Genomic DNA, 23,449 nt, shown 5'->3' on the forward strand with positions numbered 1-23,449 from the left:
CTGTGCCCACCAGGTGCTGCAGTCACCTCCAAACTTCTCCCTATTGACTGTGGCAATGCAGCAGGGCCACTGGTGGTCACATACCTCCCCAGACTGTTTCCCCCTTTCTCTGCCCACACTGCAGTGACTGCAGAACCCACCTTTCAATAAGCAGAGGTCCCTCTGACAAACACTGAAACTTGACTGCAGCTTCATATCCTCCTCAAACACACTGTCACTTCCCATCTCAGGCTGGAGGAGCTTTCAGGAAGAGGCACATGCTGCCTTGGTTGCCCCCAGTGTATGTCCTGGGCACATTGTGAGCACTGAAGAAATAACAATCACAGCTCACATCCACACTCCTGCCTCATAAAGTCATGTAGTAAGTTCCAGTTGGAAATGGAATAACCCATAAATGTCATGAACCTGAGCTCACTCACCCACAGGAGCACCCAGGCCATGCTGTGTGTCCCTGGTGCTGACTCCATGGAAATGAGAGACAACAGTTGCTCCACACTATAGCCATGTCAGTGCCAAAGGAAGATGGGTCCCAGGTGTTCAAGCATTGGTGTGTAAGCTCACATGTGTGTGAGGAGCTGTGTTCATCCCCTCCTGATGAACCACAGAGGAGCTTCAGGCAAACTGGAGATAGGGAGATGAGCAAGGAATGGACACACTTAAACTGGCAACATCTGTCATGGAATGATGGAATCCTGGCAGGGCTTGTGTATAAAGAAACCTTAAGGCTCAACTCATTCCACCCCCTTGCCATGGGCAGGGACACCTTCCACTGTCCCAGGCTGCTCCAAGCCCTGTCCAGCCTGGCCTGGGACACTTCCAGGGATGGGGCAGCCACAGCTGCTCTGGGCACCCTGTGCCACACTCACCACCCTCACAGGGAGAAATTCCTTCCCAATATCCCATCCAGCCCTGCCCTCTGGCAGTGGGAAGCCATTCCCTTGTCCTGTCCCTCCAGCCCTTGTCCCCAGTCCCTCTCCAGCTCTCCTGGAGCCCCTTTGGGCCCTGCAAGGGGCTCTGAGCTCTCCCTGGAGGTGAGCACTCCTGGCCTGGCTGCAGAGCAGAGGGGCTCCAGCCCTTGGACACCTCCATGGGCTCCTCTGGACCCACACTAACAGAGCCATGTGTTTCTTTGCTGAAGGCCCCAGAGCTGGACCCAGCACCCAGATCTGTTCAGAGCCCCTCTCCCAGAGCACAGCATCTCCTGTTCCTTCTGTCCCAAGGGCTGCTCTCCCTTCTCTTTCCAGCTGCCCTGCCTGACAAACACCACGGTCCCCACGCAGGCCCTGCTGCTTGGTGAGCTCTGAGCCACTCTGCTCAGCCTCCAGCTGCTTCCTGAGCCTCCTCCATTTCCCTGTGCCTGGCACCACGGCCAAGGGGCAGTGCCAGGGCCCAGGGAGAGGCTGGTCGGGGAGCTGGCACAGCTGCCCAGCTTTCAGCAGCTTCTGTAGCTGCACAGAGATTTTGGCAATCCTTCTTGCACCGTTCTGACCTGAGGGGTTTTGGAGGTGTTTGCAACCGGGGATAACAAAGCCCTCTTGTCTACACCAAAGACACTTTGTATGGAGTCTAGGTATTGCTCTGATTTCATTTCCTGAGCATCCCTCGTGGAGAGCTTCCCACAGAAACATGCCCCATTGAGTCAGGAGGGAAGACTCACTGCAGTCCAAACAGAGCCCTGCAAACTTTCTCACCGGGTCCTGTTCCACAGCCAACTGCAAACATGTTTGTGTCTTGAACCTCCATTCACTGCCTGGGATGGTTTTCACAAGTTTCCAGCTGGAAATGGAGCCAGGCACCACTTGTGAGTCTTGCTGGAGGGCTGAGAGTCTTCCTGTGGCAGGGCAGAGATGCCAGGTGGAGGAGCTGGCCTACCAGGCAATAATGTGTCATTCACAGAATCAGAGAGTGCTTTGGGCTGCAAGTGATCTCTAAAGGTCATCTAGTGCAATCCCCTGCAATGAGCAGGGACATCTTCAACCACACCAGGCTGCTCAGAGCCCCATCCAGCCCTGAATGTTTCCAGGGAAGGGACACTTCTCTGATCAGCCTGTGTTAGTGTTTCACCATCTTACTGGAAAAAATTTCTTCTTTATATCTAGTCTGAATCTCCCCTCTTTTGGCTTAAAACCATCACCCCTTGTCCTATTGCTACAGACCCTATTAAAAAGTCTGTCCCCATCTTGCTCATAGGTCCCTTTAGGCACAGGAAGGAGCTCTGAGGTTTCCCCAGAGCCTTCTCTTCTCCAGGCTGAGCAGTGCCAGCTCTCTCAGCCTGTTTCCAGAACAGGAGCATGGCGTCCTGTGGGACCACTCCAAAGCTCCATTTCCCCACTGAATCTCCAATTCATTATGGCAGCACAGACTCAAGAGGCAGGTAGAAATTTAACCCTTCCAGGTCAGTACTACAGTTCCTGGCTGCCTTTGTTCTCCCCCAGCTGCTATCAGTTGATAGAAGAACCCTCCCTGCTATCAGTTGATAGAAGAACCCTCCCTGCTATCAGTTGATAGAAGAACCCTCCCTGGTATCAGTTGATAGAAGAACCCTCCCTGGTATCAGTTGATAGAAGAACCCTCCCTGGTATCAGTTGATAGAAGAACCCTCCCTGGTATCAGTTGATAGAAGAACCCTCCCTGTTGCTCCCCTGGGTTCCTTGGCAGGCTCAGGGATCAGACCCTGCTGCCTCTGCCTGTCAGACCCAGCAGGGCTCAGCAGGCACAAGGAGCAGCACGAGAGGAGCTGGCAGTGTGGCAGAGGGGACAGAGTGGCCTCGGGCAGGGTGACCTGGAGCCCTCCCTGGCTGTGCCCTCAGCTCCAGGCACTGCAGCTCCTGGGGCTCCCCAGCCAGCTCCTGACTCAGAGTGGGAGCTCTGCCTGAGAAAGGAGCTGAGCTGCTGGCCCCAGTCATTAGGAAGTTATCGGAGAAGTGGAGCTGCAATGACATCACCTCCTTCTTATGTTACTACAAGGAACTTAGATCCTATTATGGGAGAGGAGGTAACTCAACCGAGCCTTTCAAGATAAACTCAGACAGGAAGAGAGACACGATTGCCTGGAGGCACCAATTAGACATTTCTGGTGAGCTCAGCTCTGTTCAGCTGACACACACACGTGTGCACTGGGGCCAGGGAGACAGGAGCTCCTCTCTGGTGTCCCTGGGCTGGGGTGCCAGGGTGGGCAGCCAGCGCTTCCTCTGGTGCTGCTGGCTCAGCCCTCACACCTTCAGTGGGCACAGCTCTCCCTCCAGAATCTCCTTTCTTTGTGTCCTGGGGTCTGCTGTGCACAGGGAGCCACAGAGGAGCTCCCTGGTGTGCACAGCCCAGCCCTGCACCACTCAGTGCCATGACCATCAGTGGCAAGTCTTCTCCAGCTTTATCAAGGGAGATAAGAGCCCAAGGTGTCGCAAAAAATGCTGTGAGGATGGGCTGGAGTTTGAGGTGCCAGTGTAGTACCCTGTAGTGACTGGGCTGTGGGGAACATCCCAGACTGTGCAGCAGGCCAGTTCCTGCACATCAGTGGCCTAAGACATGCAGACATGTCTCTCATTGACTCTGATGTGTGTGAGGAAAGAAAAAACAGCAGCAAAATCTGGGACATGTCCTGACAGCGTGGTATTGAGCATTTCTGTTGGTTTCCAGGCAGCAGCTCCCCTGTAAATGCTTCACAGCCAGAAGGAAATGGTAAGAGACGGGTAAATTTGCTTCTGTCAGTCATAGGCTGAAGCATTTGCACCACATCTGTCAGGGAACAGAGAGACTGGTTCTGGTTATCCCCTGGTTATTCTGGTTATTCTGCCAGTTATGTTACCAACAGCTCAGAAACACACTTGTACATCCTCTGAAACACTCTGGAAGGATTTCTTGGGAAAAGACAGTTCTCAGAAACTGCTGGGTCTGTGAAACAGAGAATGCAAGATGTCAGATCAGCTCAGGATTAACACAAACCTCACTCACTGCACTGAGGACTGCACAGAGCCCACCCCTGGCCAGACCTCCCCAGTGGCTGCCCTGCTGGTATTGGCTTGTCTTCTGCCCATTGGAAAGGAGGAATCTCCCACTCCTCACCTTTTCTCCTTAGAAAAGGACTTCCTTATTTGCCTGGTTCCTTCTAGAAGAGTTCCTGATGCCACCATCCTCTCTGGACTGCTCCAGACAAGAAGGCAGTTGATTTCTCCACAAGCATTTTTCAAACACAGACAACATTCAAGCAATGAAGGGGCTATCCCAAGGCATGTTGGGCCCTTAGCCCTGGAACTCAGTATGAAGCTGACCTGAAAATGCCCTGCCCAAGGAAACACTTCCCTTTCCCATCCCACATGGTTCCTCTGCCTCCCCAGGGCTGTCACTCCCCAGCAGCAGGAAGGGAAGCAACTGGCAAGCTGAGGCACACTCACATTGGGAGCTGACCTGGTCCTCTCACCCTGGCTCTGCACAGATGTGAACATCTGCTCAGGGAAAAGCTGCCTCAGAGCAGTGGACTGTGCATGTCCTTCCAGGCAGCTCCCTCTCTCACTACCCCTGTGTTCCCCAAGTCTGAGGTGACTGCAGGCACTTTTATGGCTTGACTCAGTGTCATGTTGGAGCCATATAAACACCCTGAACTCTCAGCAGCAGATGCAGCTCTAAAGCCAGAAACTGAGACTTTCAGCAGCTGCTGGCTTTCATAAGCTGTTGTTCTTGAATGTCCCACTTAAAATCACCTCCTTCTGCATGCAACAGACAGGCCAGCACTCTGCAGAGCCTTGCTTGAGCCCATTAAGTCATTTGGAAGTCCTGGCCATGCTGACATCTGGAGTCCTTGTGTGTGATCCTCTCTCCAGACCCACAGCACTGCTCAGAGCAGTGTGGGATGAGCTCCTCTCCTGAGCCATCCAGCAGCTCTGCCAGAGGTGTCTTCCTCTGCAAGCAAGCAAAGGGTTAAAGCTTGCAAGGAAAACCAACTGAGTGATTTGGTGAAATAAAGATTAAAACATCTCCATGGAAGGTGAGGAGCCAGCCCTGGCCTGTGCTGTCTCATTTACCCACTAATCAGCCCAATTACCTCAGGTATAAATCATAACACAAAACACTTTCAGAGCCAGAGTCACACACTGAAGAAAGGAGAGAACTGTTGGGTTGGTTTTTGTTTAGTATAATTGATATAATTACTAACAACTCTGTGCCAAGAACTTCAGCTTTTCTGCTTCCAGAAGAGAGTAGAGAGTTGTCTGAAAGCCATAGCAATTAGCAATCCCCACATGCACAGCTTTTATTAGAAAGAATGCACATCTATTGCAGAAAGAGCCAGCAGCTCCCTGAGGAGCAATTAGCCATCCCTTGGTGCCAGCAGTGCAGCTGTCACTGAGCCCATGTCCCCTCAGCAGCGCTGCAAAGGCAAGAAGGAGTCCTGCCCATCATGCTGCACGTGAAATGCCTTCACCTGGGCACTTCATTGCTCCTGATTTTAACTTACCTGGCTCCAGATAGAGGCATCTTGCTGTACTGTGGTCCAAGCAGGCTGGTGATTCTGACAATTCTCAGGTCCAGCTCATTGTACCAGCAGAAAGTCTCCCCTTTGCTCCACTGAGGAATCTGAGCTCTGATCTCCACACTCTGGAGCAGACTGACAGCAATCACATGGCTGGAGCTTCCCAACACCTCCCCAGAAGGTGACCCCAGAGAGTGTCTCATGGACAGATGTTGGGGAAGATGAATCAGGAAAGCCTTATAGATATGATTGACTGGCAAAAGATTTTGAGAATATGGAAACTATAAGTGAGATTGAAATGAAAGCAGCTTTGAGATCCCTCAGTTACTGAACAACTGGAAAACAATGGCATGGCCAGCTGAAGGTTATCCTCTTTGGATGGAACAACACCCTCTGCTTGCAGGCAGCTCCAAGGGGCAGAGCAGATCCTGCTAGCCTGGCAGAAGGGGCCCAAAGAGGAGTTTTTAGGGTTTAAAATGTAACACAGTGTGGTAATGTAATGATTCTTACAGGCTGTATGTAGATGCTATAGGATTTGTATCTTGGGCTAGGTTGGTTAGTGAGAATTAGAATATTCAGCACAGAAGATTTATGGTATTGTAACAGGAACTTTGCTCTTTTTACTTTCCTTGCTCTCTCTCATCCTCTTTACCACACTCTTGCCTTCTCTCTCTTTCCCGCTCTCTTTACTTCTCTCAGGGTTGCTCTGAGCTGTGGCTGGCAGCTCCCAGCAGGGCCCTGCACCCCGGCCCTTTGCAATAACCCACAAGTTCCAAGCCCTGGCTTTGGAGATCTCTGCTCTCCTCCATCCCCACTGTCCTACCCCATCCCTCCTACAGACAGCTCCCACATCACACCTCACCAGGAGGTCACCTGCAGGGCTGGGGAGCAGCAGAGCTGGGGTTATCTGAGCCCTGCAGGGGTGACCTCTCACTGGCAGTGAGCTGTGCAGGCACAGAGCTGTGGACACACGAGGCTGCAGCGTGTCCACAGCCAGAAGCCATCCAGGAGTGTTAACAAACTCCTTGGATGGATCCAAGCACTCAAAAACCTCCACCAAGGATCCATGCTGCACTCCTCATACCCATGGACATCCCTGGGGGGAAAAGGGCCTTTCCTGGGTGCTGCTAAACAGCCACACAGCAAAGCCAGCAGCATTCATGGCTTCCCCAAGTCCTGGGGCACCTTCACAAACCAAACTCCTTTGTGGGTCACACTCAGGAGCTCATGAGCAAAGTGGGATGGAAAGTTGGACAGCCATGGGCTCCACCTCGCTCCCTTGTCCCTGTCCCTGTTCCTATCCTGTCTCTGTTCCTGTCCTACCCCTGTCCCTGTCCCTGTTCCTATCCTGTCCCTGTCCCTGTCCCAGCCCAGCCTGGTGTACCAGCTCCTGGCTCCAGTTTAGCATCTCCATTTCTGAAAGCTTAGTTTGGGTTTGAGATATTATAACTATTCTCATGGGTATTTTCATCATCTGTTCTTTAATGAATTAAACTTGAAACTGAGCGTTCACTTTAAAACAATTTTGATTAAACTTATAGGGATTTGGATGAAAGAATATCTCGGGGGAAAAAAAAAGCAGTGCTGCTTTTTTTTAAATTATTTTAACAGTTTATGATGCCAAAACCTAACAGAATTCTTATGCTGAGGAAGGAATGGAAAAAAATAAGCAAAAATTAACATCTCGTGCAGAAGTTTTAATTTTGCTCAAAACGTTCTTGTTTGTCCCAAAGCATTTTGATGATATTTTCGAATAGAATCCATAGCCTTACTCTGAGCTGCTGCAGAGTTTGCTTTTCTGATATTTATTCTTTGGAGTTGTTATCTCAAGAAGATGAATGATGTTATTCTCTGATTTGTTTGTAGTTGGGGGGGCAGTAAGTAAATTGGGGCAGAACTTGCAGTGCCCACTCTCTCAACAGGAAAAATCAAAATCTATTGTCCTGTGCTGGCCCTCTGAGCAAGGACACAAAACCTGTGGGAGTGGAGCTTTGGGTGTGATGTGCTTTTGTGATCCTCTCAACTGAACAGAGCCACAGAATCAATCACAGAATCCCAGAATGGTTTGGATTGGAAGGGACCTCAAAGCCCATCCAGTTCCAACCCCCACATTCCACTGTCCCAGGTTGCTCCAAGCCCCATTCAGCCTGGCCTTGGACACTGCCAGGGGCAGCCACAGCTGCTCTGGGCACCTGTGCCAGGGCCCCACGACCCTCTGAGGTTAATACATTGATGTGGAAAAAGGGAGGCAATGGAATAGGGGTTTAACCCACCCTGGGTTATCATTCCAGTCTAAGGTGATGCTGGACCAGAGCTTGTACTCTGCATTTCAAGGACATTTTTCTGACCAGGTACAAATCTCCAGATTTGTCCAGCCAGGGCAGGAAATGCTTCTTTCTGTGGTGTAGGGAAGGTTTGTTTCCCAGGAAGTTTCCCCCAGGAAATACCACCCACACCCCCTTGCAGAAAGCAAGGCTTGCCCCCAGCCTCTCCCCTCTCCCACTCGTGATGGGGCCCCTGGTCTCCTGCAGTTATTGCAGTGTTCTGTAAATTAAGAGATGTCAGTACTCTTTGAAGAAGGGTTGTATCTGGGGGGTAACAGTGTCTGGGGGTTTGCTCTAGTGTTCAACTTTTATCAAAATATTACTTTATATAGTAAAGAATACTGATTTCTTTACCACATTCCTTTCTGCAGGATCATTGATTTGAGGGCTGGGCCATGACAGCTCTGTTAATTTCCTTCTCTCATGCTTTGATAAGAGACAAAGTGCTTCCTCTTTGCAATTTGAATTCAGAGATCTCTGCCTTAGATAGCTTGGAAAAATGAAATAACCTTTGTTGGCTGTGTATGGAAATTAAAATTTTGTATAATTGGTTCCTGGTATTTCGTCCAAATTTGAAGTATTTTCCTCTTATAATTTGGTTTCAAAATCTACAGATAACACATTGTATCCTGCTCACCATCATTGCAATAAAAGGTCTTTAGAGAGATGATTCCCAAACCAAGTTTTAAAGTTTTTTTTCATAATAACCTTAATATTTTTTGGCTTGTCATTCTATTTTGAAACAAAAACAAGTGTTCAAAATTAAAATTTCTCAGCAAATTAAACCTCAAATTCAACAGCCTTAAGCTTTCCATGGTGATTAAAAAAGAAGCAACTGGCAAATGGAGGGGAGGACAGGCGCAAAGGTGTGACAGCAGAGCACAGGCTCAGTTCCTGCCCTGTGACACAGGGTCTGCCTCCTGCACAGGTACCCCTGGTGGCTGGGATCCCACACAGGACCCCAAGCAGGGCTGTGAGACATTTCCCATTCCCTTCTGCAATGAGGCTGTGGCTCCTGGCCTGGTGTCCTGCACCCCCGTGGGGGTGAGCCTGGGCTGGCGCTGCTCAGGCAGATCCATGGCAAGCCCAGCCCAGGAGATGCAGCTTTGATGCTCTGAGTTCAGGGGGTGGCTGCAAGCCCAGGGGCCACCTGGGGGGACTCAGCCCAACCATGGGGCTCCAGAAACAGCTGCCATCAGCTGGCAGCACCAAATGAGCATCTAGGGGGGATGGCCCTTGTGATGCCTTGAGAAGGCTGGCCTAGAACACAGAGTGGACAGAGCTAAAGAATAAAGCAGGGGTTTGTTAGGAGGCCTCAATGGATCCACCTTGGGCAGCACAAGAGCCCAGCCAGGGCTGCACCCCAGGTGAACCCAAAATGGTCACAAAATGCACGACAGATCACAGGGTCTCTCCCTTTTATAAGGTTTGCTGCATTTACATATTGGAGCTAATTGTCCAATTACAGCTTTAGCCCATGCAGTCCCATCCTTCTTGTTTTTCTCTCTTCAGTCCACATTGTTTATGCTCTTGGAGATTTGGATCATTTGTCTTGATCCCCAGCTAGAGAAGGAATTGTTTTGTCTCCCCATTCTGTGCAGAGAGCTCACCATCCCTTTATATGAAGCTCAGACCCACACACTAAAGCAACACAGAACCTGAACAATATAAAAGACAAAACCTGAGGCATCACTTGGCGGTGGGCAGATATCAGTTTCTCTGAGTCTGCACTGAAGGCACTTGAGACAGCCGTTCATGTTCAGACTCAGGTGTTCATTATTTCTTATCAGTAAAACAGTCTCGCTACTGTGAGTTCTGCAGCTTTTCATTAGAAGGCACAAAATGGCCAACAATCTCTTGGTGCAAGGTCTTTTAAAACTAAACTATCCAATTAAGAACTGACACCTAGATTATTTTCCATTTTAACCCAATAACTGACCCCACAGAGCCCCCAATGGGGACTTTTCTGCCCAATAACAACATGCCACCCAAACCCATGGAGAAGGAGGAAGAAGAAACCCTGGACAACGCCCTGTGCCCTCCATGTTGCTTCCATCCACAACACACTAAAAATCCCAAAACCTCAATTTCTCACCAAGTGATCCACCTGCACTGCTCTCTATAATCTATTTCACACTTTTGTGGATTCCAGTCCATCTTGAAGTTTAGGAAAGTTTCTCCATGAATGAGGGTCAAAGTCAGAGCTCCCCTGGGGGTCAGGGCACCCCAGGGCAGACAGAGAAATATTCCCTGTGGTGCTCTGGGTTCCCACAGGCAGACATGTCCCAGGACAGGTGGGAGCATCACCAACACCTTCTCATGCTAATCACTATTTACAGCCCAGTCCAATCTCCTTGGCCACCAACCCATCCCGTTCCCTTTGCACAACACCTGGGGAAGGGCTTTCACTGATCCCCCCGCTGTTTCTCTCCCCCCCAGCCGCCTGGATGCAAACCTCATCTCCGTGGTGCCCGACAGGAGCTTTGAGGGGCTGCTCTCGCTGCGTCACCTGTGGCTGGACGATAACGCGCTGACGGAGATCCCCGTGCGCGCCCTGAACCACCTGCCAGCGCTGCAGGCCATGACCCTGGCCCTCAACCAGATCTGGCACATCCCCGATTTCGCCTTCCAGAACCTCAGCAGCCTCGTGGTGCTGTAAGCCTCCTCCACTTCTTATTGCCTTGGCTGGGACAAGTTGCTGCCCAGGGGCTCCTCCTCCTGCAGGAATCCCTGCTGGTCATTCCCCCCAGGGTGAGGGGCAGAGGGTTTATTCCCCCTCATTTGATATGAAATGCTGAATTTGCCTCTTTTGATTTTTGTCATATTTTCCCCACTTTTCTGCTAAGAGCTAGAAAGCTCCCAGATATAATTTAGGAAATGTTTTGTATTAAAAAAAAAAATCAGTAACTGGAAACAAAAACCAGATTATTTTCCTTGAAGACTCAAGCAACAAAAACCTTCTTTTTTTTTTTTCCTCCCTCCAATCCCTGTGTTAAAATTACAGGAATTTCTAGCAACATGAAAAAAAAAAAAATTAAACTGCAACAATCTGCAGTCAGGTCAGAAAAGTCATATTTTAATTTCTTGGAAAACATACCAGCTCACTCCCTCTCTTCCCCCTACCCCCTTTTATTACCAAATACGATTTTAAACCAAAGGTCTAACGTCAACACCTTGTCCAAGCCAGTGCCTGCTTATTTGCATGAGTGTGGTACATCTGCAGGTCAGATGTTCTGCGGTGGTTGCTGTCCAGTTCGCGTTGTAAGCATCTCCCAGCAGCGTTGGGGAGAGCAGCGCTGCTCCGGGATGGGAACGCTCCCCGGGGAGAGCAGCGCTGCTGTGGGATGGGAACGCTCTGTAGGGAAGAGCAGCGCTGTTCCGGGATGGGAACGCTCCCTGGGGAGAGCAGCGCTGCTCCGGGATGGGAACGCTCCCTGGGGAGAGCAGCGCTGCTCCGGGATGGGAACGCTCCCTGAGGAGAGCAGCGCTGCTCCAGGATGGGAACGCTCCCCGGGGAGAGCAGCGCTGCTCCGGGATGGGAACGCTGCCTGGGGAGAGCAGCGCTGCTCCGGGATGGGAACGCTCCGTAGGGAAGAGCAGCGCTGCTCCGGGATGGGAACGCTCCCTGGGGAGAGCAGCGCTGCTGCGGGATGGGAACGCTCCCTGAGGAGAGCAGCGCTGCTCCGGGATGGGAACGCTCCCTCCATGGGCAGTGAGACACCAAACCAGCCTAAACCTCCGGCAGAAGGGAACTGATCCCTCTGGCAGCTGCTCAGGAGGGGCATCCTTTCTATCAACAGATTATCTTCCCTTTAAAAGGAACTTCACATGTGCAAATTAGATGCTTATTACTTCTTTGGTGTTGATTAGCAAGTTCGGGTGTGATTGCCAAATGCTTTAGAGCTCCTCTATCCACATGAAATGCCACCTCTAGTCTGGTAATTTGTACTGATAGCAGAGTGTTAAGTAACCTCAGCATGTAGTGCCTTAGTGAAAGTTAGCAATTATTTCCCTTTCAAAATTTAAAGTGTTTACTGAGACCATCGAGCATGGAAAGTGCTTGGACAAAGCACAGTTCAGAGTTTTATTAAGCATCAAATTCATCTGTTTAGACAAAGCATAAAGGCTTATTTAGGAGAAAAGCAAAAAGCAACTTGAGAAAAATCAAAAAAGTAGTTTTCACCCACAATAGTGCTCATTCTCTAAGGCAACCCCTGGCCACCATAATGCAACCACTTCAGTCAGCTTTAATAGCTCACTCAGCGGGTGAGCTGACATTTGGGGTTTCATTTCAGCCTCCAAAGCATGCTGCTTTCATTCCGGCTCATCCCATACTGTGGGCAAGAAGCAACTGCTTAATTAACCAGGCAGGCTTGAGAAATAAAAGTCATTGACCATTAGGTCACAAGGGAGGGAATAATGTCCCACCACACACAATTGGAAGGGAACACATGTGTGATCCTGCCAGGCTCTGTGGGACACGATGCTGCATTTTTGTGGGATCACAAGTGTTTGGCAGAACTGGCCCCATAAATCTCTCCCATGCTTCCATGCAAGCCCTTGTCAACACATCACCAGTGGAAAGTCACCCAGTGTCCCTCCTGTGTCCCAGGCAGGGACATGTCCCTGCTCCAGACTCACCCACCGAGCTGACAAGCAAATGTTCCCAAAAGACAGCCAAGCTGGAGAGAAGGCATTCCCCACCAGGGTGCAGATGGCGCGTGTGCCTCCCTCTGCCAAAGTCTGCGTTTGCAGGTAGATGGATGTGCCTGCTGCTGCTGCTGCTGCACACACGGAAACTCCCAGCTGCAGGGCCAGGATGAGCCCTGCGGGGGAAAGGCAAGGGCAGAGGGGCTGGGCACGGGGAAACCCTCCTGAACAGCCTGGCCAGAACTCAGGGACAGGCGGGACATGGCTGAGCATGGCTGAGCATGGCTGACCGTTACTGACCATTACTGACCATGGCTGACCAGTACTGACCATGGCTGACCAGTACTGACCATGGCTGACCAGTACTAACCATGGCTGACCACGGCTGAGCATGGCTGACCAGTACTGACCACGGCTGACCATGGCTGACCATGGCTGACCATAACTGACCATGGCTGAGCATGGCTGAGCATGGCTGACCATTACTGACCATGGCTGACCATGGCTGAGCATGGCTGACCATTACTGACCATTACTGACCATGGCTGACCATGGCTGACCATGGCTGACCATAACTGACCATAACTGACCATGGCTGAGCATGGCTGACCATTACTGACCATTACTGACCATGGCTGACCATGGCTGAGCATGGCTGAACATTACTGACCATGGCTGACCAGTACTGACCATGGCTGGGCATGACTGACCATTACTGACCATGCTGACCATGGCTGACCATGGCTGACCATTACTGACCATGGCTGAGCATGGCTGACCAGTACTGACCACAGCTGACCATGGCTGACCAGTACTTGACCATGGCTGACCATGGCTGACCATGGCTGACCATGACTGACCATTACTGACCATGGCTGAGCATGACTGACCATTACTGACCATGGCTGACCAGTACTGACCATGGCTGACCACAGCTGAGCATGACTGACCATGGCTGAGCATGACTGACCATTACTGACCATGGCTGACCATGGCTGACCACAGCTGACCATTACTGATCATGGCTGAGCATGGCTGATCATGGTTGACCCCTACTGACCACAGCTGACCACGGCTGACCACAGGTGACCATGGCCGACCATTACTGACCACAGCTGACCATTACTGACCATGGCTGACCATGACTGACCAAGGCTGACCAGGGCTGACCATGGATCACCATGGCTGAGGGCAGGAGCCTCCCAGGTGCAGCTGTTCCTCCTCCACAACCCTTGTGCCCTGGGCAGAACCATTTCACCATCCTGCACCGCCACAAGCACTGACATCAGAGTATCCCAGCCTCAATCTGGAATGCTTTAAAGGTTCGGTGTCTGCTAATAAATGACACCTTTGTTGAGGAATTCCCTGATCTTATTCCCATCTATTGCTGCTGCAGGCTTCGAACTAGAGCTGCAGGCTGTTCAGTGAGCAGAGCCCCATGTACATCACTCATCATGAAATCCATGAATCTCTGTAATTGGCACCATCCTTTCCCAGCTTAAATAACAAAGGCTCCGTGTGCTGGGGTGCTGGCACTGTGTTTTGATGGCAGAAGAGAGGTGGATATTTGATCAGGATACTTCATGGGAATAGGTGGTTACCTTCCAGTCTGATCTATTCAGGACCAAATGTATCTTAGTACCTGCACACAGAAATAATCCTGAATACTTTTCAGCTGATGGTTTGTGTGAAGTAAAGGTTGCTTTACAAAAATCATCATCTTTCTTGAGCAAAAGAGATTTTTCATTCAGCAGACAGCATCTGAAACCCCCATGGTGCTGTGCTGACAGTCTCCAACAAAGTGCCTGACAGCAGCTCTCAGTAGTGTCCCTCATTTCCTCTGTCAGCTGAATTCAGCAAGAAGTCTCAAGCCAGAAATCACAGCACCTCTCTCAGTCCCACTCTCCAGAGGAGGTCTCAAGTAAAACCTTACATAGCCAGGAAATCCCCTATGCTGCAGATCTTGTGTCCTTGCTGCCACATCTCTGCAGTGAGCTGCAGTTCCCTTCTTCCCTGCTGTCACCAAAGGAGCTCTCAGCAGAAATGCTGGGATGTGTGTGGGACACAGAGCCAGAGTGAACTTTTCAAAACGGGCCAATCACTAGAAAGGTTTGCCCTGTAATGAGGGACCTGGATAGAGAGAATCTTCAGGTAGTTTTACTTTCATCACATACCAGAGAACCTCTTAAGTTAGAGCAAACAAGGTCAAAACCCAGATCCTTCCTTGTTTGGGTCCACAGGGAGCCTTGGCTCCTGGAAACCTCCAGGAATCATTTTGGCCCCATAATGGGAGCAAAAGAGAAGCTACACACCTCTGACCTGACCCTCACCCTTGCCTACCTGGTCAAAAAAATGGACTCAAGGAAAAGTTGTTCTCGTGCCATTACCAGTTAGTCTGTGCTGTGTGTCCGTCTCCTCTGGGCCATTGCTGGATTTGTCATGTCTACTGCACCCTTCCCTCAGCTCAGCTCTTCCAGTCCCCATCCACTTACCTGGTTTGAAACAAGGAATCTCAGGATGGTTTGGGTGGGAAGGGACCTCAAAGCTCATCCTCTTCCACCCCTGCCACCTTCCACTGGCCCAGGGTGCTCCAAGCCCTGTCCAGTGGCCTTGGACACTTCCAGGGATCCAGGGACAGCCACAGCTTCTCTGGACACCCTGTGCCAGGGCCTCCCCACCCCCACAGAGAAGAATCTTTTCCCAACATCTGATCTAAATCTACCCTCTCTCAGTTAAAAAAAAAAAATTACCCTCTTTCCCCCATGTGCCCTTACTACCTGTATGTGTAAAATCAGAAATTAGTTCTCATATTACACTTATTTCTTCCTTCACACCTTCAGATGGAGAGACCAACTCTGTACACTGCATCAAAGCCAAAAATTAATTCTAGTTTATATCATGGTACAATGTTGTTCTGTACCCATTTCCCCTCTTCTAGCTATCCCTGTCACTTCATTTGCTTTTTTTCATAGCTCCTAAGCACCAATACCTCTCCCCTGGAGATGTATAAAAGCCTGATAGTGTGTATGCTCACAGAACACTGGTTCTCCCCTCTGCTGCACTTGACATTCACACAACCTGAATATCAGCTGATAATTTCTTGTCAAGGTCACTCAGCAGCACCTTCCAGCTGCAAGTGTGAAGACAGTAAATGAAGGATCTTTAGTAGAATTCCTCTTTCTTACAGTTTTTGTCATTAAAGTACACAATACAGCTCTCTCTCTAACAGAATGGTTTAATGGCTAGAAGAGAAAACTTGTTAGCAAGACTCCTGGGTTTCCATTCCCATTTTGTCCTTGTTCTGGTGGAACTCTGGCTGAGACTTTCAGAAGGGACCACTGCTCTTCAGTGTCTTCCTTGCCTTGTTGGAGCAGCCACCAACACATCCCAGCTTTCCAGGGAAGCTGATCATCAGTCATTTCAGTGACATCTGTGGGACCTGGGGCCTCCTAGCACTCAAAGCCCAGCCTGGTGCAGGATGAGCCTGTGAATCCCTGCCCTCACCTGTGCAAGAGGGTTACCAGTGTCTCTCTGAGAAGTTATTGGGAACTTTGGTGCTGGCAGGGAGTGCCATGCATGTGCAATTCATTATCACTAAGAACAATATTGCCTGGGACATCTGGGTCCCATTCATGAGCCTTTTTATTGGCAAAAGTGCCTTTTCTCCCAGAGGACCAAGCTTGCTGCCTTGGCAGAAGTGGATTTCCTTCTCCAGCACTTGAGGAAGAAGCAAGTCGTGCTCCAATGCACCCTGAGAATGTCATTTCTGATCGAGCTTTATTCTTCACCAGGCAAGCCTCATGCTGGTGCTCCAGCAATGGAAACAATCCATGGAATTTGCACCATTTATGATTTAGATTTCTGTACTTATCCATGGCCAAGTTGAGGAGAAGGACAATTTTGTCACAATAAAGATGGAAGCTCATCATGGCAGTGGCTCGTCAGGGGAGAATTCATATGATGTCAGATTTGAGCTTGGTTCAAATCATCTAATGCAAATAATTGATGGAAAATGTTTGCATTTGTCCTTTTTGAGAAGAAAAAAAATGAAGTCATTAAAAATGAAAGCAATGGCAAATCCACCACTTCTCTTTGTAGTCTGTTCCAGTGGTTAATCATCCTTAGTGTTAAAAAAAAAACCCACTCATATTTCCCATTTGAATTTTCTTTGGCTTTGACTTCAGACATTTGTTCTTATTATTCTTTTCTCTGCTAAATCACAGAACCATTTTAGTACCCAGTTTCTAACCAGGAAGAATCCTATACATTACACTGCACTCATCCCCTTGATCTTATTTAATAAGCTAAACAGATTGAGTTCTCTAAGTCTTCATCCTATTTTTTTTCCAACCTTTGGATCATTTTTGTTGCTCTTCTCTGCACCCATTTCAGTTCATTGACATCCAGTTACCAGTGTGGGTATCAGCACCATGTTTGTCCTGCCAGATCTGCTTTCACCAGTGTTCAATGCAGATGCTGATACAATTTTCCTTTCCCTGCCCATATAGACAAGCACCTTCATTAAAGTAGTATTTGGGCACTAGCTCAGCTTGCTTCCCTTCTGAAAATGTGCAGTCCCCTTGGAGGTGGCATTGCCAGAGTTGAAGCTATGCCTGTGTTGGGCTGTCTCTCAGAGTGTTTTCCAGGACTTTTGAATTCATTGAAAAACTAAATGGAAAAGAATCAGATGAAAACTGAACCAATTTGACTAAGGGTGATGCATGAATGATGGGGGGAAATCCCATTTATTCCCAATTTATGATAAGAAATTGTTGGCAAGGAGAGAACATCCTTCTAGAATCCGTTGCATGTTTCTTATTGTGGGTCAGAATTAATCTTGTAGCATTTGAGTTTTTTTCTGCTTTGTTCCTAAATTCTCACCACCTGAGGCAGCAGCCAGGCTGCAGCCTCCCTCCCCAGCCCATGTGGGATTCTGCAGCCACTGTCATTGATGCTGGTTTCAGCAAGGGCTCACCTGGCAGCAGAAGAGCTCGCTTGTCCCACGGCAGGTGGGAGCCCTTGTGCTGCTGCAGGAGCTCCTGGGAGCTCCCACCCTGCCAGGGCTCAGTGTGACCATGGCTGCTCCTGTTTCTGATGGAAGTGCATGGCTGAGAACAGCCAGCCCACAAAACAGCAGTGCCTGTCCTCATCCTGGGCAGAGCCTTCCATGGGTAATTGCCCAAACCCACCCTCACCCCATAGCACCGACCTGCAAAGGAAGAGACCCAGCTCCTAAAGCCCATTGCCCTTACCAAGGTGACTGGTTGGTTAAAAGCTTAAAGACTTCCCATGTTTTTGCATCACAGGGGTTGTTTATAGCCCAGAATCAAGCACCTTGAGCTGCTATCAAACCAGCTGAACTGTAATTTACAGGGCAGAATATAACGTTGTGTGGGCTGAGCTCAAATTGACAAGCACTGGAGATGTTGCAATTCCACTTGTTAAAATTTGTTTACCAGAGGAGGAAAAAAAAGGCAGGATGGAAGACAGGAACGTCTTTTCAAGTGTTTACCTTTCCAGCTCTCTTGTTTCTATTATTGCCATGTGGTTGGGTAACTCTAGAGTTCAACTTGGACAGCAAATTTTTTTATAACTCCCTTTTTTGGTCGTTCATAATTTTCTCACCAACAAAGAACTTCCTTCGGATGATTTTCATTACTCTGCCTCCAAACAAAGCACTCTAGAGCCAAATATAAACACAGCAGGTGATTGCTTTTCTCTGCTGTCTCCTTGCCTGACTGCAGTGATAGCAGTCAGCTGGGCAGCCTGTCCAAGCTCACACAAGGTGTCCAAGCTCACACAAGGTGTCCATCACACTGTCCTGACAAAGCTCCAGGGAGCTCACACCTTCCCTGGCATTCAGCTTTCCCTTGTCCCCACACTGTCCCCTCACAGCAGACAAGGGTTTGGGGCATGGGGTTCTTGTGGTACCTCTTCATGTGATCCCACAGCAACTCCAGACCCCGACCTCTCTTTGCCAAAGGCAGTACCCAGTGGCAAAGGAACTCAAAGTGGTTTGCAGCACCCACTGAAGAGAAGGCAGCATGACCAGAAGTGCTAACATTTGATGGAGGAAACCATCTGGGCATGAACTTCTTTTCTTGTGACAAAGAGAAATCTCTGCCATAAGATTCTCATTTTGATCTCAGGCTTCTTTTCTCCTCTAAAAGTCACAATCCAAGTTTTCCTGCAGGCAACATCCTTTTCTTTTTTCCCGTTTGCTCAAAGGAGCAAACATATTTTATCAGATATCTTTCCCTTCCCCTTCCTCTGAAATGTTTGTATGTTCTCATCCCAATGACAAACATCCCTCTCAGGCTGGTTTCTGTTTTGCAGGCCCCTACCAAACTGCCCTAGAGCCTGGCTGCTCCTCCACTCCCAACTTCCTCCTGTTTTACCCTACAACATTTGGCAGTGGGAGCTGCCTGTGCTCAGCCAAAGAGCTCACGCTCAAATCCAGGTGGAGTGAGAGATTTTTCAAGCTGAGACACATTTAGATGAAGAAGCAAATAATGAAAAAATCATTGATCCACCTGCCAGGATGGAGCCTCCCCCAGGCTCTTGGAAGGAGGCAGCAGCATTGGACAAAGGCTGGTGCATCCCTTGCTAGTGCTATCATGGGCATGGGACAAAAGGATCCCCGAGGGGAGGGGTATGGCAGCAATTCACCACATGGACTTGGGGTTAAAAGAGAATCTGAACTGATGGGGAAACCCCCCCTGAGAGACCTTGGTGGGCAGTTAGCACACAGGGCATCACCAAGGGGGTTAAGTGCAGGCTGATAGAAGTGCAGACTGGGCAGCAGTGGGTTGTCTTCTCCTGATTTTCAGCAGACTTTTCTCAGACTGCTCACAGGAACTCTGTCCATGAACTCAGAGATACTTTTGAGTGGGATTCAGAGGAGGATGCACAATTAGCCACAAGTTCATAGCTGCAAAAGAAGTGATATGGAAGAAGCACTGAGATGTGCACACATACACAAGAGCCTCTGATAATCCAAGATGAGGAATCCAGGGATTAAGGCCTTGGGTTTGCCAAAAGACTGAGACAAGGGAGTGAGGGAAACACAGAACCCAGAACTCCAGAAACTCATCACCTCCAGAGCTTCCAAGGCAAAATTACCCCAGGTGCCTTTGCAGGGGCCCCCAGCATATGGCTTCCCAGTGCCAACGTTAAGGTTGGGAGCTCCCAAGCCTGTAAGCACTAGATGTTTGTGGCATGTAGCAGCAGGATGAAGGGGAACAGAAAAAAACTGTTCCTATAGTGCAGAGAATCTGCATCAGCCTGTGGCATAGCCCCAGTACTTCAGCCAGGCACTCTGAAGCACTGAACTGAAGACAACTCTCATTGCAATCAAACTGGAGCTGGTCCAAGAACTGGCAGTGTTTTCTTGTTTTCTTTTCTTTTTTTTTTTTTTCCTTTCACATGTAAAGATAATAAACTGTGACTAACAGGATGATTTTGCACTCAAAGTCTTCTTGCTGGTACTGACTCCAAGTAGTCCAAATACAGTTGTGTCCTTAGGTAGCACCCAGTGCCCATGAACAGCTGCTGAGGCCACAGATGGGCTGAGCCCAGGCTAAGCTGAGCTCTAGGGTGTTTCTTGAAGCTTCTTGCTTAAGCATGTTCATCCACAGCCACCTGGCAGCTGTGAAGGTGGAGATCTCAGGGAAACTCCTACATTGGCCTGGAATTCCTGAGAGGAATGGGAGCTCTGTAGCTCTGCAAGCACTTCTGCACACAACATGTGTCTCATGGGGTAAGAGAGGGAACCCCATAAGGGCCCTTGGCATCCCAGCCCAGGCTGTGCTCAGCTTACAGGATGTTCTGGACCAGAGGAAAAGGTCAGCCTGCACCCCCAGTGACCATCTCTGTTTTGTCCACAGGCACCTGCACAACAACCGGATCCAAAGCCTGGGAGCCAACGGTTTTGATGGGCTGCACAGCCTGGAAACCCTGTGAGTGCCTGTTTCATTCTCTGCCCTAAAATCAGGGGGTGTGCTCATCCCCCAGCACAGCATGCATTGGCAGATTAACCCCTTTTCTGACCCACAGATGGGGTAACTGAGAGGTGTTTTAAAAACTTTGATTTTATTTTCACTGTCATGAGAAGGGTGAGACAATGAGTGTTATAATTCACACTATCACAATCAGAAGCCAACTATTTTCTAATTACAATATATTATAAGCATTTCTTGGCCTATCAGCTTTTTGCCACACTATGCCTTAAATGCCTTAAAGCCAATCATCTGAAATTACCCTTTGTGGGTCAAACTACAATGCATCTTTCACAGTTCTATTTCTCTAAAGTATCTAGTCTTATTAACAAAACCATCCTTTGAAACTTATTTCTAGTTCCATTTCTCTCTCAACAATGTCCTATCCCATAACATCTCTAAGTCAACATTTCTTATCTCAAAGTTTACATACAGACACACACTGTGTGAGCCTTCTGTCAAGCTTTAAGAAGTCTCTACAAATCCATTTCCCACGTGCAGGAGAGGGGGTCAGCCTCACACACGTCTGTCCCTGGTCCCCAGGCACTGAGGACAGCACAGGGCTGGCCCCTGGCACAGTGGATGCCCAGGGCACGATGCCAACGGGGCAGTGAGAGCCTGGGCTTTCCTCCTGTGCCTGTGGGGGATCTGTGCCTGTGGGCAGGGGGGCTGGCAGGGGGTTCTGCGGCCCTGGACACCATTCCAGTCCAGGTGCAATCCCAAAACTGGGATGCATTCCCTACCCAGGGATTGTGTCTCCTTTCCGCAGCACATGGGCATGGTCCTAAAGCCTCCCAAAACCAAAAAACCAGAAGGGAGAGGCTGGCTCGAGTCTGGGGCCTGTAAAGTCCTCAGGAGCCTGTGGGGGATCTCTGAGGGGATCTCTGGGGGGATCTCTGGGGGGATCTCTGGGGGGATCTCTGGGGGGATCTCTGGGGGGATCTCTGGGGGGATCTCTGAGGGGATCTCTGAGGGGATCTCTGGGGGGATCTCTGGGGGGATCTCTGAGGGGATGTCATGTCTGCTGGCATCGCCCCCAGCCAGCTGATTTCATTGTGCACCATGTGCTTGGCATGGCTGGGAAACAATGCATCAGAAAACTGCAGGGAGGATGGGATCAGGAATGAACTCACCTCCAGGACACACCTTCGGGAAGGTAGATTGACATCAGATTGTAGGAAGGAATTCTTGGCTGTGAGGGCCCTGAGGCCCTGGCACAGGGTGCCCAGAGCAGCTGTGGCTGCCCCTGGATCCCTGGAAATATCCAAGGCCAGGCTGGACAGGGCTGGGAGCAGCCTGGGATAGTGGAGGGTGTCCCTGCCATGGCAGGGGTGGGATGAGACGGGCCTTGAGGTCCCTGCCAAGCCAAACCATCTGTGATTAGCAGCAGGGGCTCACCCTGAACCCAGGGACAGTTTCATCCCACATTCCCTGTGCTGTGACAGCTGCATGAGTGGCCTGGGCCTCATGTGCTGTGCATGGGCCCAGGAGGAAACATAAACAAGCAAACAAATGAATTGAGGCTCTGAAAGACTGGAAGAGGTGCTTGATGCCTTCAATTGTGCAGAAATATGTCCCTTCGTGCAGGCTCGGGGTCGGAGTCAGGCCCTCACTTCCTGCCAGGAGAACCAGGGGGTCCAGGTCATGGCAGGAGGGGACGCTGCTTCCCAGCATTCAAGTGCCACTCAAGGAGACAGGGCCCCTCTGTGCCCAGCGTGGTGCCAACAGCAGCTATCGGGCGAGAGTGGCAGCAGCAGGCAAACCCTTGGTCCCCAGACACACTCCTCGGGGCAGGACCATGACACACATTGTCTCTGCCTGGCAGACTGGCAGATCCTGGGACCACCCAGAAGGGCTCAGCTGGGGAGAGGCTGAGCCCTGCCAGGCTGATGGATAGTCTCCTCTGCTGACCCACGGGTCCCAGCTTGGCTTTCTCCCCAGTCATTTCTGGTGGTCACAGGCAAAAATGTGAGGGCAGAGCTGTGGCACCCCGGCAGCACAAAGGCAGGAGCTGCAGGAGGGAGCAGAGAACTCGCTGGTGGAAGAAAACCTTGTCTGGGCTACAGCTGTAGCAGACAGACATGCAGCAACATTCCAGCCTGCATCTGGGCAACCCTTCTCTGCAGCCAGGGTGGTTAGAGATGCTGCTGCCCATCCCAAGCAGGATGGAGCTGCAGAGGAAAAGATGGCCCCTTGTTTGCTGTGGGAAAGACTAAAGGGTTTCCTAGCCCTGGGAGATAATTCTGTTTCCACAGCCATTTCTGCTGAATGCTCATTTTCCCTCTCTTCCACTCTGCTCCCGCTCTCACACTTTCTTTGCTTTTTGCTGCCCATCTGAGGTGCCACCCAGCACCTGGGAGCTCTGTGTCCCCTGCTCCCAGTGCCCACAGGGCCAGGGCTGTGCAGCAGCGTGGGACTCTGCAGCTCTGCAAGCCCTGTCTGTGCTGATGCTGATCAGGAGGATCCAGCCTCCGAGGGTGGTCCTGCTGGAGCAGAGCTCTGCTGTGCCCAGGCCCTGCAGGGTGGAGGGTGTGAGGGTCCCACAGCCCCACCCTGCTGGGGCAGGCAGCTCCAGACTCTCCACACTCTCCTCCATGTCTGATTGCTCTGAAGCAGGGTCCTCCAGAGCAGTGAGAGGCCTTCTGCTCCTCTTGGCCTGAGCATCCAGTTCTGTCCTTTGGGCCAGCAGGAATTCCAGCTCAGTGATCCCTGAGGAACAGGTGTTCCTCAAGTGGAGCCACCCCCAGGTCAATCCTTAGCACCCACTTGTCTGCTGACCGAAGCTGGGCAAGCTCTGGGGCTAAAAACTGCCAAACTTTTGGTTGCACTGTCCCAGCCAAGCTGCTAGACCTGCATGTACCTTCCACCTCTCAGCTCCTGTGCCTGTGGAGACGATTACAGTCTCCACATTTATCCTTTAACTCAAATTATGATTACATTCTGTTGACAGCACTTAGCACATTTTCTTGGCTTGTGGAGGCCAAACCATGCTCTCAGTTACCCCGTGGGTGTTA

At 50.2% G+C, this 23,449-nt stretch overlaps 1 protein-coding gene across 1 annotated transcript in view; it reads left to right on the plus strand.

Moving 5' to 3' along the window:
* LGR6 (leucine rich repeat containing G protein-coupled receptor 6) overlaps positions 1-23,449 on the plus strand; it is a 163,247-nt gene that overhangs the window by 96,574 nt on the left and 43,224 nt on the right. Inside the window, exons 5-6 of the mRNA XM_084220828.1 lie at positions 10,228-10,443; positions 20,325-20,396. Coding sequence (XP_084076954.1) covers positions 10,228-10,443; positions 20,325-20,396 — 288 coding nt within the window. The remainder of the gene's footprint in view (positions 1-10,227; positions 10,444-20,324; positions 20,397-23,449) is intronic.

The sequence above is a fragment of the Fringilla coelebs genome (genome assembly GCF_963513975.1).
Source record: "Fringilla coelebs genome assembly, chromosome: 23".
NCBI classification, from domain to species: Eukaryota; Metazoa; Chordata; class Aves; order Passeriformes; family Fringillidae; genus Fringilla; species Fringilla coelebs.